Consider the following 17601-nt stretch of genomic DNA (forward strand, 5'->3'; position numbering starts at 1 on the left):
GAATGTAGAAAAGTGAAATACTGCAGAGAAAAAGGCAATGATGGAACTAGGAAAGAGACGAACTAGGAAAGAGACTCAGCTAGAGCAGCTAGTGATGGGATATAGAGTCCATTCTCAGAAGTTATGTGAAGAGGGGAATTCAATTGATTAATGGTTGGATGCGTCACAATACGTTCACAACTACTCAGAGGTGCAATAGAGTTGCTTATGTTTATTTACAGTTTTGTTAAAGGGACAAAGCCAGACAGTATGTTTGTCAATAACAGCTCACAAAATGCTCTACATCTGGTAACATTCTGCCATTAATGGGAAATGATTTACACTTTGCCTCAGCTGGATATGCTGACTAATTGAAAAATGACCTGAATTACAGCAAGTGAGGCACAATGGTGCATAAATGAATAGACTCCTTGTCACAGCCTCAAAAATGTATTTTCAAACTAATCCCATAATAATACAGGGTTATGCAGATTACTATGTCAACTCTGGTACTAAAATATTTCGAGAAAATACATTTTTCGAGGTTGTATACATATTATCTATGTATGTGCTGCACAGACCACATGCAACCTTGAGGAAACAGCACAGGATGAGCACCAGCAAGTAAGGATATGACTGCTGGGATAGAGGATTCAGCTGAGAGCAGAAACGCCATCAACAGTTCCTCAGGAGCTTACAGTGTAATATGGATCCAGCTGCAGAGGCATTTTCTAAAGAGAAGATATATTTCTCTCTGGTCCCCACTGTAGAAATTTGCTCACTCCGTTCTCGAGCCCTTTACTATGGGGCGTGCCATGCTTCCTTATATTTAAGTACTGGCTTCCAGCCTCTTGGACAATATTCTTAACCTGGCTTTCATTTGAGATCCAGGTCAAGGTATGGAACAAACAGAATGTGTTGCCTCCGGAAGACTTCAATTTGTGGCATATCTCAAAACTGACCTTTCAGCTTCCTGGAAAACATTCAAGACTTAGGGGCTTGAATACGATCTTGGCGGAAGGGTTATTCTGTCACAATCGTATATCACGTCGGCGGAACTATAAATCCCATAGGATATAATAAGATTTATTTTACAGCGGACGGGATATAAGTTACTATCGTGATAGAGTAACCAGTCCGCTGAGATCGTAACCAGGCCCTTGATTTCCATTTCAGATTTACAATGTTTTTGTAGCAACATGTTTGCTTTACTTGACAAACTTTTCAACCGATATATTACCTGCTCACTGCTTCGATTCCGCCTGCGCAGTCTAAGAAGATGGAGGATTCGGTAAACATGTGGCTGGGCGGTGCTTGTCTGGGTTTCTGATGATTGATATGCACTGGCTCTTGTCTCCCCAATGCTAAGCATTTTTATACCACTGAATGTCAACCTGTTTTTCTTTGCTTTTCTTTGCTCTAATCTGTTTTTTTCTTATGTTTCTTAGATACCACCTCTTGCTAAGGCAGCCTGTATAATATATTATAGCTTTCTGAAGCGGACCCTCAAAAATATGGCTCGTTATCCTTAGTGGCATCTGTCAGTAGTGTATCCTTATTCGTTGAAAATGGCAGTCTTGCAGAGCTTCTTTGTATACTCAAACAGCATTATTTTGGAGTGTGTCCTTGTTTTAAGAGCTCGTACTGTTTCACTACTTCTTCAGTCCCTGCCTTTCTTTCTCAGCTTCCTTGGTTCCCAGTGCATTTCCTTCCTATCCCAGCCGCCTCAGTTCCAGTTTATGTTTGATTAGTTTTCTCGCATTACGCCAAAGGTTTCCTTTCCTATTAAGCACTATGGCTCAGTAGCTTTTCGTCTAGTGTGGCTTTGTATTCAGTGACCACCCCTTACTGTTACCACATTGCATGTTCCTGTTTTGATTTGCAGGCAAAGCTGGCTACCTAGGATTCCCAATCACTGTGAGTACCGGCTTTACTTTTCCTTTCATAACATCAGCACCACAGACCATGCATTTGCATGTATATCTCACATGTGGTTATCATGTAGGCAGTATGTGTAATAACAGTTGTAGATGATTAACTTATTTCCAGTAAGTCTGGTTGTGAGCTCCTGAGTGCTGTACGCTGCATCTACTTTCGTTATTTGTATATCTTGAATGCACTTAATGTGTTACTTATGGTGAATGCTTAATTGCATCTTTTTCAATGCTTGCTCTTAATGACGATTTACTTTCTTTGTTTCCTTGCATGGAGCTTCCCGATTGGATCCCTTCTTCTCTTTAACTCCCTGTGTGATATTGGGTCTCTGCTACTAATCTTATCATCCTTTCATTTCCCTTGTCACAAGTCCCTGACAAACCCTTGCCAGATTCTTGCAGCTGAAAGTGAACGGGAATGAAAGAAATGGTTCAGAATCCGCAGCACAAAGAACCGAGTTCACCAAAGAGGTGAAGTTTAAAATGGCATTTTTCTTGAGTAAATGCTCACGAGAAAAATGTCTCAAAGATTAAGGAGAACGAGGGTAGAAAATAAAATACTTACATTGGGTTCATAACAGGGTTAAACTTAGTATTAGGATTCCAATAGAGTTATTTTTTAAATGTATTTAAATAGATGAAAAAGTAGTATTTGGATTACAAATACATTCATTTGGCAGGATCGAGTGAAGGTGGGGAAGTAAAGGCATGAAAGTAAAGATGCACAATTAAAACAGCCAGTTACACATCATATTCCTTCTAACCAGTTGTCTGGTGTAGGGCAACAAAAACAAAATATCATGCAACAGAATGTGCTTGCGTGACGTGGCTGGGGAGAATATGTTAAATGTGTTCAATCTGGAGAAGTGTGGCTCACTGGTTAGAGCAGGCAGACCCTGAAGCAGAGGTCAGACCCGGGACCAGGGTTCAATCCCCGACGCGGCAGGGTCTTGAGCTCAAATGTCCACGGACTCGATAATTCTCGCTTCGGTGCCTGACCTAATCATGGGTTCACACTCTGCAACTCTGGGCATTAAGCTTGCTCAATCTCCACAACGGCCCCCCGCGGCGGGATGCCTGGCTTTCACCTTGGGGATGCCCTGTAGGGGCTATCTCACAGGGAAAAGCCAGGACGGGTTCCCAAGGCAAGCGCTTAGAGACCCCTGGGTGATAAGCGCTATATAAATCCAATATACAATACAATACAATCTTTGGTATATCTGGCAGATTATGGGAAATTCTTGTGGGTAAATGACATAATTGGAAGGAGGAAGACGTTTCATCTCAATTAAGATTCGCATCAGTTAATATACATATCTTTATGCAGCCTGATGAGTGAGAAGAATGTATTCAACAGTGAAACAGAAGAACGTATTTAAAAAAGTGAAACAAAGTATCTTCGACATTCGAAGACGCACGGTATTTTGTGTTTCCAATCACAGAGTAAGTGTTGCAGGTCACACAAGGGCATAGATTTCTTTTAAGGTATATTAGCATTACTTAATAGTTTAAAGATATCTGATGGTTACACGCTGAGTCTCTCTAACAAAATTTGAAATACAAGGATAGATTTTTTTTTTTTTTTTTAAAAGATCACTGCATATCCAAAAATTACTCCATGTCACTCAGCAACACATATGTTCTATATGTTATATAAACATTTAATGCCTTGGGTATATTCGATGGGAAAATAAAATCTTTGTTACAACGTAGGGCATGCTTTCAAAGAAGATAACGAACAACAATTTCTAGAGGGCAATGGTTATAATAAAAAGGTGTCCTGGCAGTGGCCTAGCCTGAAAAGCTTACCAGGCTGGCTTAACTGGAACAAAAACAGACAATAGCCAAGTATAAAACATTTTCTGGGAAAATCTAAGTTTCCTGAGAACGGACAGCAAAACGGATGGCGTTCTAGCATTTGACAAACAAAAAAATAACTTTCTGGTAAGAAAGTTTGAGTTGTGTTTGAAGGACAAGAAGAGCAGCTGATGATGGAACATTTAGCAGGAAATAGATGCTGCAGAAAAGATGTGCTAATGCCATAGTCAGCTATCTGGAACACACAGAGATTCTTGAAAACAACGTACTTTTACTATGGGAAGCCAGTGGACATTCCTATGGTCACTTGAGGTGGCCAAAATAAGGCAGGCAGCTGCATTCTGGAGGGTAGGAGGAAAGATATAAGGTATGGAGGCAAAAGAGGGGATATCCAGAAAATCCAAGAGACAAGAAGTCCAGTAGTGAAGACTGGAAGATATAATCAGTAGTACCACAGCTTAGTCCAGACACAAAGAATCAGAAGAATCCTTCTAGAAGAATCAAAGTGGCAAAGTAAATGGAAGTTAATTTGAGGGCGCAGCGAGTGAGTGCCGGCAAAAAGGAACCCCATACTGCGTATAGTATTGACCGGTGAGATTCGACAAGACCCCATTTTAGGCAGCCATCACTCAGAGGACCAGGTAGTAGATGCAACACCAACTACCAGCACACAAATTTTGTCCAAGTTGAGCTTGAGCGAATTGCTCTTTATCCATGTGGAGATGGTTGATAAGTCTTGAACACAGGACAAAACCAACACTCGATTAGCAGGTAGTTAAATAACAATCTTCAGCATAAGAAAAGTAATCAGGATAGAGCAGCAAAGAGAATTTAAGGAGTCCCATCACAATGTTGATGACCATCATGGTTGTTCTACTAGAATTTAAAAAGGTACACTTTGTAGTGAGAGGCTTAACTGACCTGATTAATTTTTTTTATTACTGTTTAGTGTGTATTTAGAATTACTCTGTTTCATAAACCATAGTTGTTCTAGTTTCTTGAATGCATTGGTAGCAGCAAACAACTAGGCCGGAAACTGTGTAGATAACAGACAAGAACGATATGTAATTTAATATTCAAGAGATTCAATGTATTCAAGTCATCAAATATCAAGGAGTTAAACCTCAATTATGGAATATTGATTACTCCTTTTTCTTGGTAAACATACATTAAAAATAACTATTTAGGTCACTCCAAAGTAATAGTGTGCTCTCCCTAATGCAACATTTTCTCTTGATTTATTTCAAATTTTAGGAAAAGGCACTTTTTGTTCCGGGGTAAATTTCTTAAGACAGAGGCTGTGCCACACTGCCATTAGACATATGACCGAAACCATGTTAATAGTTATTAGATAGACGGAATAAAAAATTGTGTTAGATATCTTAGATCTTAAAACCTAGTTGATAAATGGTGTCCAACATAGGTAATGGAGGACAGGATCTATGACAGATTTTAAGGATAACTAGTGACCATATAAAAGGAGTCATATTTTGAATAGTAGCCTTATGCACATTTTCTAAAGTGGATATACTGAAAATCTTTGATGAAAGCAGGAATCCTGGACTAATGCTTAACATGCCACGTTGAGCCTGGAATCGCCCTATTACCACCATAAAACCTGATGGGTTATTTCTGGAATAGAAAGACTTAAAGTGAATTGGATCTAGTGTCATATGCCCAGGGACATACGTTTTCTTGAAGTTATAAAAAGGTTATCTTAGGTGTACCGAAGAGGCAATTTTTCTTGAACAGATAAATATGGATTCTATAAAAGCACTTTCTTCTTTATTTTTAATGGGAGATTGTGCATCAGAATTTAGAGTCCAAAATCGTTTATGGGAAACTGTGAATGCATTTTTATATAATGCAAAGAAAATCCATAGCTCTTCAATTCTCATTGGGCTTGTCCTAACTGAATCGGTTTTAGGGATAGTATCACACAGTGTGGAGTTAGTATGAAGACAATTCAAAGATCTACAATATGGTTTATTCTCAAAAAGGAGTTTGTAACACTTAAAGTGTGGTGTAAGGGATGATAATGCAGTCAAGTACATGCAATGTAGGGAAGTTATCTAGAGTAGTACAAATCAATGTCCCAAAATATTCAAAATAATAGTTGTTCTCAGGTCACAGCTGATATCTCAACTGAAATACCAACTCTATGTCTGATGTCACCTCTGCAGATTGAGGAGTCTGTAGTGTACTTGGAAAATGTGTCAAACATGTAGAGAAATGTAATCTGTAAGGTGGAAATCATTTGTTTCCTCACTCTGAAACAATTCTAGGTTTACTTTGTTAAGCCTGGGCATGCTGCAGAAACAGTCACTTTTTGTGAGCATTAATAACAGTGCATAAGATGGTTCAACATTTTGGTTTTGTGCAACTGCAGAGATACATTTTTAGGCAATTAACTAATAAGAAATATGAGGTATTCTGATAAATGCACAACGGTTTAATAAATGCACAATTGGTGACAGGCTACTTTAGGGGGTTTGATCCAACTCTGGAAGAGTGAAGCAACTAATCAATTTTGTTGTTTAAAAAAGAAAATACTAAATACTGAATAACATCATTATTACAGGTAAATAATCTATTTCCCCTGCAGCATACAGTGGCCATTCCACCTGGACTACACTATCAACAGGTCTTGGAACTCTATTAATCTGTAAAATAAGTATCAAGTTGGTCTAGGTCTTGCATCAGGTACAACACTTCCTAGAATTTCTGAAGCTGGACTCTCACTGTTTAAAACTGCATACATAATGACAATCCTCACAAATAGCTCCTGGTACTGCATCTTAAACACCGCTGAACAAGTCTGAGCCGTACTGCAAATTCAAACAACACTATACGCAGCCAAACTGTTTTTTTTTCTTTTCCATACTTACCTAAACTTGTAGGCTTGAGGAGGACATCTAGCACATCATAAAATGGGAGGCTTTTCATCTGCACATCTGGATGTACAGGCGGGATTGGGGTCAGCTGCAAATCAAAATGAGATTTTGTATCCTGAAGAAGAATTGATCCAACTGGTGAGGACGAGGACTGATGTGTGGACGTGGAAGGATGCAAATGAATGTTAGTTAAGTCTGTTGCTAGTGACGACTTCATGTCCAAGTTGAATACAGATGATTTGATGTCTGGCAAATTTGCAAGACTTTCTAGTGTCCTCGGGTAGCGGCGACGATAGAGTTCCTTAATTTTAATCTGAACAGCAGGACTGCAGCCACTTTTCAAAAGATGCAATGCCCTCACCAACAGTTCATGCTTCCGTCCACTTTTGTTACGTCCTGCATATCCAAGCAAAACCTGCAGCTCTGAAACCCGAAAACTCGAGACCATATTCTAAACAGGGAACAAAATTAGAGAGAACATAGTTAAGTTCATTTAGTACATTTACAAATGGTCTAGTTAAGCATTATTATAGTATTTTATGTTTTTATTAAAAAAATAGGAAGAAAGCATTTCTCATCTTCCATATGTGATTGCAAAAGGTGTGTAATGGAACTATAACTGCACAGCCAATGTAGGGTTAGGAAATACTGGAGTCCCAGAGTGCAGTAAGCACAGTACAACTAAAATATTGAACTGCATAATAAAAAAATTTTTAAACAGCTAAAATAGAAAGCCATATTACTTCAGCCGGGTGAGATTTGGGAACACTGAGTGAAAAGGGAAATCCTTCCATTTTGATAAAAGTCAGGAAGACACTACCTATATCACACAACTGTACACCATGCAGGTGACCTTCCTGTCCCAACAGAGGCGCCAATAATAACAGAGTTTAGCGGCAGCTAGAATTCAGCATGTCTCCCTCACAAAAATACAAGTTGAAAAATAGCATGTTGAGTTTATCAATCACAAATGTGCAGAGGTGGAACAAGAAAAAATGTTGTTAAACTAGTAACCATGCCACCCATAGTCTAGGTATCATTTGATTTTCTGGGCCAAAAATTGTCCAATAGCAGTCTAATTATAAACAATGAATTCGGGGGAGGAGAGGAAAGTAAATCAGACTTCAAGATGCTTATCTTTTTGGAAGAAAAGCAAAAAGAACACATGATGGACAGAATGCTGATTAATTCAAAATTCACCCCAGTCACAAAGATCTGGGTTGAATCCATTGTATTTTTGCTAAACCTGCCACTCCAGTTTGAATCAAGCCGTATTCAAATCAGTCTTGACCCTGATCTTCATGGTTATCCCGTGAAGATCAGGGTCAAGACTGCCCTAACTGCCAAGCCAGGTCCTTCCTGGACCGGAAACAAGTATACTAGGACCGATTTCAGGGTATCACCCCTCATCAGCCAGACTAGCTTGAATCCAGTGGCGCTGTGAGCATCGGACTCACATCTGGGAATACACCTCACAATTAGGATGAAAAAAGGACTGTTCCCATGGGGAGCAGGATCAAGACTGATTCGCATATGGCTGGGTTTAAATTGAAATGGAAGGGTGAGCAAAAAACCGATGTATTCAGGACTAGATCTCTGTACTGGGGTGAATAGTTGACATTGTTCAACATTCTGTCCATTAATTGTAATGGAAGCTCTTTGATAACAGGTGCAGCACTGGGTAACATGGCACGTTTTTAATGCCCGCAAGGGGAACACCCCTGTTGGGACAGGAAGGTCACCTGTATGGTTTTTCAGTACAGAACCTATCACACCAACAAAATGATTCAACAAGGACTTATAATACAGTTTTCATGAAATTCAACACAGTTACGCCAATGAAGAAAATTAAGGTTCTTTTAATCTCAAAGGCTTTCCCTCAGTCCAGCCAACACGTGTTTCGTCGATAGGGCGGAAACCCACGACTTCATCAGGGCTGATATCAGTTTCTTCTGGACTTATGTGCCTTCTGGCTGGTTATATTTCCGGCCCAGCCTTATGTGGCGTGGGCAATCCTTTCTTGTCAGATCTTGGTCTGTGTTAATGCGGACGCTTCAGATCGGTAACTCTTAATGTTCTCCGTATATCGGTAATAATGATATGATTCCGGAGTATATATAAACAATAGTAGTGTCCTTCCTCCAGTGATATTAGTGGAGTGAAGTTGCTTCCCGCTCCCAATATTATGGAGTCCTGGAGCGGCAAAATCCCACCAGTGTATCGAGCGGTCTTCCGTATTTTGGAAGTCCAAAATACAAATGTGCGGTCTTCCGTATTTTGGAAGTCCAAAATACGGAAGACCGCTCGATACACTGGTGGGATTTTGCCGCTCCAGGACTCCATAATATTGGGAGCGGGAAGCAACTTCACTCCACTAATATCACTGGTGGAAGGACACTACTATTGTTTATATATACTCCGGAATCATATCATTATTACCGATATACGGAGAACATTAAGAGTTACCGATCTGAAGCATCCGCATTAACACAGACCAAGATCTGACAAGAAAGGATTGCCCACGCCACATAAGGCTGGGCCGGAAATATAACCAGCCAGAAGGCACATAAGTCCAGAAGAAACTGATATCAGCCCTGATGAAGTCGTGGGTTTCCGCCCTATCGACGAAACACATGTTGGCTGGACTGAGGGAAAGCCTTTGAGATTAAAAGAACCTTAATTTTCTTCATTGGCGTAACTGTGTTGAATTTCATGAAAACTGTATTATAAGTCCTTGTTGAATCATTTTGTTGGTGTGATAGGTTCTGTACTGAAAAACTTTAATCTGTGGATTACTTGTGGGTTAGGATGACAACCCATGCCTAGGCACCCAACGACATATATACTCATCACTGTAGATATTAGCCTATAAACTGTGAAGCGCCAATTCCACCAAGATTAGTCATCCTTCTTATCTTCGTCACCTGTATGGTGTAAAGCTGTGTCCGCTGCCCCAGGCGCCTCTACTGCGAATATGTGGTGTTGCCATTTTTGGATTCTGGGCTAGGTTCACGCTAATCTTGAGTTTGTGCAAAGGCTTAGGCCAGCCTTTGACAAGAGACTGGGCCTGAACTGGCCCAGAACTTGTTTTGAAACTGGAGGGGCGCACCAAGTAAGGCTTTGATAGTGGCAAGTAAGCAGAGTGTCATGGGTTCATGCACTTAGTGAAAAGGTGGCAGATCTTTTATCTATCACAAGAGTGAAAGCCTAACAGAGCACTCATGTAAAATGACATTGCTGGTGCTGAACCAGGTCCTGGCACTGAGATCCCAAGCGCACAGTGGCACAAGCTTACAGGTGCCATTTTGGGAGGTCTGGCCTGTTCCTGTGCAAGAGGTAGAGGTGATGTTACTTTCTCAGACGGTGGAAATGTATTGTTAGCATTCCTTAGATTGGAGGGAGAGAACCTATTCATTGAAGCTGAGAAAAAGCAGGAAGGTTTCCCCTTTGAATGTAATCCGATCCTTTTATAAAGAGGGCTGCTGATTACGCTTCATGGAGATTGTTCATTTGATGGATAGTAGAAGATAAGGGTGGGACTGCTGCTCCTATTTTCAGGATGTGAAGTGTCTTTAGAAAAGAGCCATCTTTTTGTCTCTTCCTGATCATTCTCAGGTGTGGCTGTGATAGTCCGTTTCAGACTGCTCACTCCTCTCTGTGCCTCTGTTGTGTTTACTCCAGCCTGGAGACAACCCTGCTGGACATAGTCTGGAAGACAGCCAGAGAACACATGGAAAGAATACAGGCCCAATCTGGCGCTGAAGGAGCAGCCTGAGAGTACACATCCCCTGCCTGATGTACCTGTATAAGAGTAGGAGCTGTTATCCCATCTGTTCCAGTTCCAAGATCTCTGTAACCAAGGAAGGGTTTTGCCATAAAGTAGACAGAGGACTATTGTGCAACCAGAGCTGGAGTCTCTATGGCGAGCAGGTTCTCAGGTGTGAAGGGACATCACCTGCAATCTGATTTGGAGGAAGAACTACTTTCCATGTCTTGGAACGCTGGAGGAAACCTGCCTTCATGAAAAGGGAAGTTGTAACTTGACTCTCCAGGAGGAGCGGCCTATTGCTATGGACAAGTGCAGTTGACCATGATCCTGTTGTACTTCCAACAGAGATTCAAGAAGTGTGTGTCTGGTGTGCTCCGAATTTGGAACCAGTCACTGAACATGAGCAGAGGATCTACCGCACTGCTGAAGGGGGCCTGAAACAGTCCTATTGTCATCCTAGCCATCGCATTTGTGGCACCAGCTCGAGTGTGCCTGATCGGTCTACACTGCTGAAGAACAGATTGGCATTGACCTTCAGCACTCATTTGTGCACCCAAAGTGACTGTTGTCAGTGTGACAATGTCACTTGTCAAGTTGTGGACGAGTGGTCCACACCACTGAAGAACACTGCGAACCAAGGACACATGCTTCAGAAAGCCCTGAATGTACTGGACATGGGGCTAGGCACACACTTGCCATTGTATGCCGCACAGGCTACACCTTAAAAGAGAAGCTGCTGCCTTAAGGCACTTTGTCCCTGTAAGCCAAAGCAGTGATTGACTGCTAGTGGAGCTAACTCTCAGAGTGCTCGAATGGACATAACCATTGCTGCCAAAAGCACTTAGAAGGTGCCAAGTCGCCTTTTTAAGACCTGCACCTGGAAGGAGGACCGCATCACTGCTACACGCCTGGGAAACCCCGTGACTATCAACAAGATTCATCAGTTTGGAGGGAATAGGCCTGGACAGCCACGGGGACCACCTGCTGCCTACACCATCAAGCCAAAAAGAGGGCCATAATTTAAGACAACCTACGCTGCATCTAGGACACTGCTCTGCAGCCTGCACCTGCCCAAGTTGATGAGAGCAGGAGCGTGGCTGGACCATGACCAGCAAGCCTACAGTGAACACAATCTGAGAGCTGGAGGTTGATGTGTGCCCTACTGCAGCCCAAAGAACAGGTAAGAGACTAAAAGCTAAATGTAGCCCTGAAGAAACTAATAATTAAAGGGTAAGCAATGCACACACACTGTTTTAAACACCAGCCCTGAAAGACTTAAGTATACGAGAGAGGCCGTAGTAGGATAAAGGGGGGTGGCAGCCTTACTGGTTACAATAGCCTAGCATCCACATTTCGGATATTTGTGTTGATGTGCAGTCTGAACAATCACCCTATTGTGCTGCTGTTTGTCTGATGAGTTAGGAGTCTGTTTTATGATGCGGCTCTACACTACCCTCTCTGAGAAGAATGTAACTGCTCACCATTGGTACCACTGAGAGCCAAGTGCAAAAGGGGTTGTCCTTGGCCAAGTTTGCAGAGCCATCATAGGACAGACCCCGAAAAAGTAGAGGCAAACAGCCCCAGCCCCCACAGTTGTGGTCCAGCAATCCTTGCCTTTCTTCAAGAGAGAGAGGATACATTTTATTGCCAGATAGGTTAAAACCATTGCAAAACAAGATCAAACAATCACATAGCCACAGTGTAATGCCATACTACAACCAATGGTTTGTATTATGTAACATAGTAAGAAGATGCTCAGTACATACTTTCTCCCTTCTAATGTACCACGCGGTTTAGTCTTAAAGGAGATTAAAAGGCAGCGTTGGTCGAATGATCGATAAAGTTCATCTGTACAAACTATTAAAGAGTAATCAAAAAAGGTACGGTACTGTGAGATATTCTTGTAATTTTTTTTTTTTAAAGCGTGTGTGCGTGAAATTGAAGATAAGGATCAGGAGGCGGACTTGCAATAATTACAAAAGCCCACCTTACCTGCCAGCTTAAGGACAGTCCAATCCTCAATTGTGAAAATGTTCAATTTTCCGTACATCTCTCACCGGAAAAAACTCTGTCGGGTATACTTATATACAGACCCCCGGGACCTCTTGAACAGTTCCCTAACTCTCTGGTAGAGACTGCCACCTCCCTAGCCTGTCTATCGTCCAATTTTACTGTGCTAGGAGATCTCAACATCCACTTTGACGATCCAGGGAACAAAATAGCGGAAGACCTCAAGGAAGATCTTTCAGCAATCAGCCTCTCCTTGAAAAACCTCCTGCCCACTCATAAAAAGGGCCACCTTTGGGACCCCATCTTTTCAAATATCCAAGAACTTTTCACCTCCTCTCCCCTTCCTATTCCCTGGACAGATCACCACATTATCTTCCTCAGTATCCCTATCACCAGTCTAACCAGCCCCAGCCTTCCACCCGAAGCGCCGTCACGCCCGTGGAATAAACTAAACACGGTTGCCTGGACCCACCAGCTCATAGCTTCCACCCCTACCTTGAGCCAAGATCCCTCGCTAGCAGACATCCAATTCCGAGACTGGATAGAATCGTCTCTGGACGCAGTTCTCCCCGCTAAACAGCTCCCAAGTAAATGGAACGCACCAACACTAAGAGCCTTCCTTCCCGTCTCCACAGAGAGGCTGCTGAACACTCTCAACCGTGTGAAGAGTGGATCCCCAGATGACCCAGTCCCCATGAGCAAACTCAACTTAGTAGCCACCACCATAGCTCCCCATCTCACGAGGCTGATAAATGCTTCTTTCTCCTGCGGCACAGCCCCCGCCAGCTGGAAAAGTGCGGTAGTTCGCGCACTCATAAAAAAACCTCACCTAGACCCATTGGACCCCTCTAATCTCAGACCCATCTCCCTCCTTCCAGGCATTAGTAACGTGGCAGAGAGAATCGTAAATGAACAACTCTCAACATTTCTAGAGTCTAACAACCTCCTTCGCCACTCACAGACAGGGTTCAGACCTGGACAGGGGACTGATACCGCCCTCCTGGCAGTGACTGAGGAGACAAGGTCATTCTAGACGCAGGACGATCAGTGGCAGTGATCCTCCTGGACTTGAGCGCTGCCTTCGACATGGTGGACCACACCATTCTTCTACACCGTCTCCAAAAAGCGGGCATTTCAGAGACCGCTTTGGCATGGTTAAAATCTTACTTGGAACACAGGACCTTCCAAGTAGCCGATAGCCACGGCCACTCTAAATCTCTCCCCTTGAACTGTGGAGTCCCTCAGGGCTCCTCCCTGAGCTCCACACTTTTTAATGTTTACATGGCCCCCCTGGTTGACATCGTCCCTCCATTCGGCATAAAGGTGGTCATGTACGCTGACGACACACAATTAGTCGTCTCCATCAACCAGGCCGATCAATCAATGGACAATCTAGTCTCCTGTCTGCACAACATATCTGTATGGATGGGCGACTCCAGGCTCAAACTCAACGGAGAGAAATCTGAAATCATGCTTCTGGGCAACCCAAACAAACTTCCCAAAACCCTTGCCTGGCCAGCTAGTATGGGCACCCCCCCCATACCAAAACAAGAAATCAAAAGCCTTGACTTCTGGCTAGACCAGGATCTCAGCTTCAGAGCCCAAGCAAGAAAGACAGCCGGCACTTGCTTTGGGCTCATGCGAGCAGCCCGTAAGATCCTTCCGCTCATCCCCCCCAGTCTGGGAAAATTCTGATTCAGGGCCTCATTATATCAAGATTGGACTACGGAAACGCCCTATACCTAGGTGCACCTATAGCTGCCATAAAAAAACTGCAGCATACCCAGAACGCCGCAGCAAGACTACTGACTGGAACACAATCTAGATGCTCAGCTAGACCCTCCCTCAAGGCTCTTCACTGGCTTCCCGTCCAAGAACGCATTTCCTTCAAAGCCTTGTGCATTTCCCATAAAATCCTACAAGGCAAGGGCCCTCCAATACTGAGACCCCTAATCTAGCCACACAAATCATCCCGACAGCTCAGATCGGACACCCTGTTTCTAGCAAGCGTTCCCAGAATAAGGAAAGCTCGTGCTGGCGGTCGCAGCTTTTCTTATAACGCTTCTAAGCTCTGGAACAGCCTCCCCCTTAACATCCGAAAAGAAAACAATCTTCTCTCATTCCGCAGACTGCTGAAAACCTGGTTGTTCCCCAATAATCCATCCCCAGGAGTACTGTCAAGCTTTTACGATAGCGCTGGGACGCCCGAGGGTAGCTACGTGCTCTAGAAATCCTAAATCAAATCATCAAATAAAGTGCTGCAGTGCGAACACTTCAAAAGTCCATTCAGGATGTCTAAGTCAGTGTGCAAAGTTACAAAACAACAATAGTAAATCAAAGCATTACTATAGGTGCACCATTTAACGCTGAGCACTTGCTGCAAGACATCGCAGAGTCTAATTTGACCTAAGCGTCTCTTTCGTGCGTCATGCCTTAATGTCCACTTTACCTGCAACATCAGAAAGTGTGTATATGTGATGTGCCATAAAACATTATCCAGTAAAAGCATTACTGCAGGTGTACAGATTGACGCTAAGCACTCGCTACATTGCATGTGGGAGTCTAATCTGACCTGAGGGTGTATTTCATAAAACATGCCTGAATGTTCATTCTACCTGCCTCACCATAAACAAATAATGTAAAAGTAAGGGTCTCGAGGCCAGGCATTTATTCCCCTAGTATGTAATTTGTATGAACCTTACTGTAATGATAGAAGGATCACCTTGCAGGCAGAATATTATCGCATGTCAGCATGTTCCGACTCCAAATTGATTAAAAATCTTACGGACACAGAAGCGCCGGCCGTTCAGCAAAATAGGACACGTACATTAAATGTGTGCTAATGATTCTTCCTGGTTGTTGCAAAGTCGGCACATCTTTGGAAAGGGTTTCCGTGACCGCTTCGGCCGATGGTCAAGAGTCAATTTATTCCCAAAACAGAGATGGATCAGCTGGATCTAAAATTGCATATATCATTCTCTATCAGATATGACTGTGGCAGCAAATGCTTGTGCTAATGGACATTCGAGAATGACTTCGAAATCTCTCCTTGCCGCTGATGAATTAAGTGAGTCTTACTTGTTTATTGAGGTAGTGTTTAGGTTTAAAGTATTTTATTCAGCATGACACACCAAGACAAATACACAGTATCATGGAGCAACCTGTGGGGGCTGGAAGAACCCCGTCCTTGGCAAAGAGCTATTAGGCGCAGTCCATATGTGTTAATCTAACACGGCAGTAGAAAGAATGCATTGTCCCAGTATGAAACAACATTTTCGTTGCAAACACCCCCCAAACTCCAACTTCCAACTCCCCTAACCCTAACCTACCCCCGTCGTCCAGTGCACAAGCTCTATCCAAAGCGTACATCAAAGCCGCCTCTCACGGGGAAAGTGAGTCTCGTATCAGTTCACTGGTCAGGCGCTGCTGGGCTCGTGAGCCTCATGAGGCGGAGGTATTTGGGACAGGTAAGCTCCCTAAACTCTGTGAGCAGTAAGGAATGAAATGGTTGCCAGAGTTCGTTAAATTGTGCTATGTCCCCTGCCACCATGAGGAGCAATTTTTCCATACCCAGCACATGCCACAGTCTATGGAGCCAGCCCGTGATGGTGGGTGTTGTGGTGGGGCGCCAATGTATCAAGATGTTCTGGACCGCGGAACCTAGGGCGATGGCTATTTGCCTACCTCTACGGGATCTGAGTGGATACATCAGTCCATTCGGAAGTCCCAGCAGGGTGTATGCAGGGAAGCGCGGGAGCTCAATGCCGAAATGAGAGTCTATTTCATCCAGCACCTCCTTCCAATAGGCGTCCAAGAGAGGGCAATCCCATAGAATGTGCGTACCCCGGTGCCCGCACCCTCGCCAACATGTGTCCTCCTTACTACGGTCAAATTCGTGAATCCGCTCAGGTGTGTAGTACCAATAGGTGGAAACCTTGGTCAGTGTGTCAGTGAGGCCCATGTGATATGCTGAGTGTTGCGCCCTAAAGGAAATGTGCTCCCACTCCCTGGGGCTTAACGTTCTTTCTAGCTCTCGCTCCCAGCGTTCTCTCCGGTTGTAGAAGTGCGTTGAAGGTTGTTGGAAAAACCTATAGAGATCCGTGATCAATTTCGAGTCTGATGTACGCGACAGTAGCCATCTCTCATACAGTGAGAAATGTCTATCTGCCGTCTCTTTCACCTGTGGTTGAGGAGCCCAGTGGCGGGCTTGCATATAGCGATGCCGCTCGGTCTCGGGGAGGGAAAACTCCTGACGGAACTGCGTAAAGGGGACAACCCCTTCAGGGCCATACATATGACACAGAGCTCTACACCCCGCCTGCCTCCAGTGTGTGAATGTCCCCTTTTCCATTCCCGGGGTAAAGTCCGGGTTGTCCACTAACGGCGTGAGCGGCGGCGGGAACGAGGGGAGGTCATACTTGATGCAAGTAGCATCCCAGACCCTCAGAGGTACCATAGTGATAAAAGAGGCGTACAGATTCTTAGGCCGGTGAGACCGGCGCAAGAACGGGACCTCCTGCCACCGCCTGGTCCTGGAAGAGCCAATGCTTATCAGACTCCCATCTACACCATTCCACGAAATACCGCAGATGCGCTGCCTGGAAATACTTACGGAAGTCAGGGATTCCCAGACCTCCCGCCTCAGGGGCCAGAAGTGAGAGGGCCCTGCGCATTCTGGGCTTATTTCCCTTGCCAAATGAAACGCGCCACATCTGACTGCAGTTGCGGGATCCACCCGACCGGCGGCTGGAGCGGCAAAGCCCTGAACAAGTAAAGAACCTGCGGTTAAGACCGTCATTTTAATGGCTGCAATCCTGCCCAACCAAGAGAGGATGCCGCGATTCCATCGACCTAATTCCTCCCTGATCTTTGCCCCCAGAGCTGTGTAGTTAGCCGAAACCATAGCCGGTAACGTGGGGGCTATCTTGATCCCCAGGTAGGGTACCGTCTTTGACGACCAGAGCATGGGGAATCTATTCTGCAGGTACGTCCTAGTGGCCGGCTCCAGGGAGATATCTAGAGCCACCGACTTCCCCATGTTCATCTTAAAGCCCGCGACCGCGCCAAAGGAAGCCAGCTCCTCTATGCAGGCCGGTAAGGCTGTCCGGGGCGCAGCCAACGAGAAGATGACATCGTCAGCATAGACGCTGATAGCGTGCGTGAAGCCTCCCATCCGTATCCCTGCCACAACCGGGTT

General features: G+C 44.1%; 1 protein-coding gene across 3 annotated transcripts in view; it reads right to left on the reverse strand.

Moving 5' to 3' along the window:
- Positions 1-17601, reverse strand: part of PIAS2 (protein inhibitor of activated STAT 2) — a 515220-nt gene that overhangs the window by 433043 nt on the left and 64576 nt on the right. For all 3 annotated transcript variants that reach the window (XM_086960351.1, XM_086960352.1, XM_086960354.1), the window contains one exon: positions 6620-7076. In XM_086960351.1, the coding sequence (XP_086816477.1) occupies positions 6620-7076 (457 nt within the window). The remainder of the gene's footprint in view (positions 1-6619; positions 7077-17601) is intronic.

Source organism: Lissotriton vulgaris, chromosome 3_1, assembly GCF_964263255.1.
Source record: "Lissotriton vulgaris chromosome 3_1, aLisVul1.2, whole genome shotgun sequence".
Lineage (NCBI taxonomy): Eukaryota > Metazoa > Chordata > Amphibia > Caudata > Salamandridae > Lissotriton > Lissotriton vulgaris.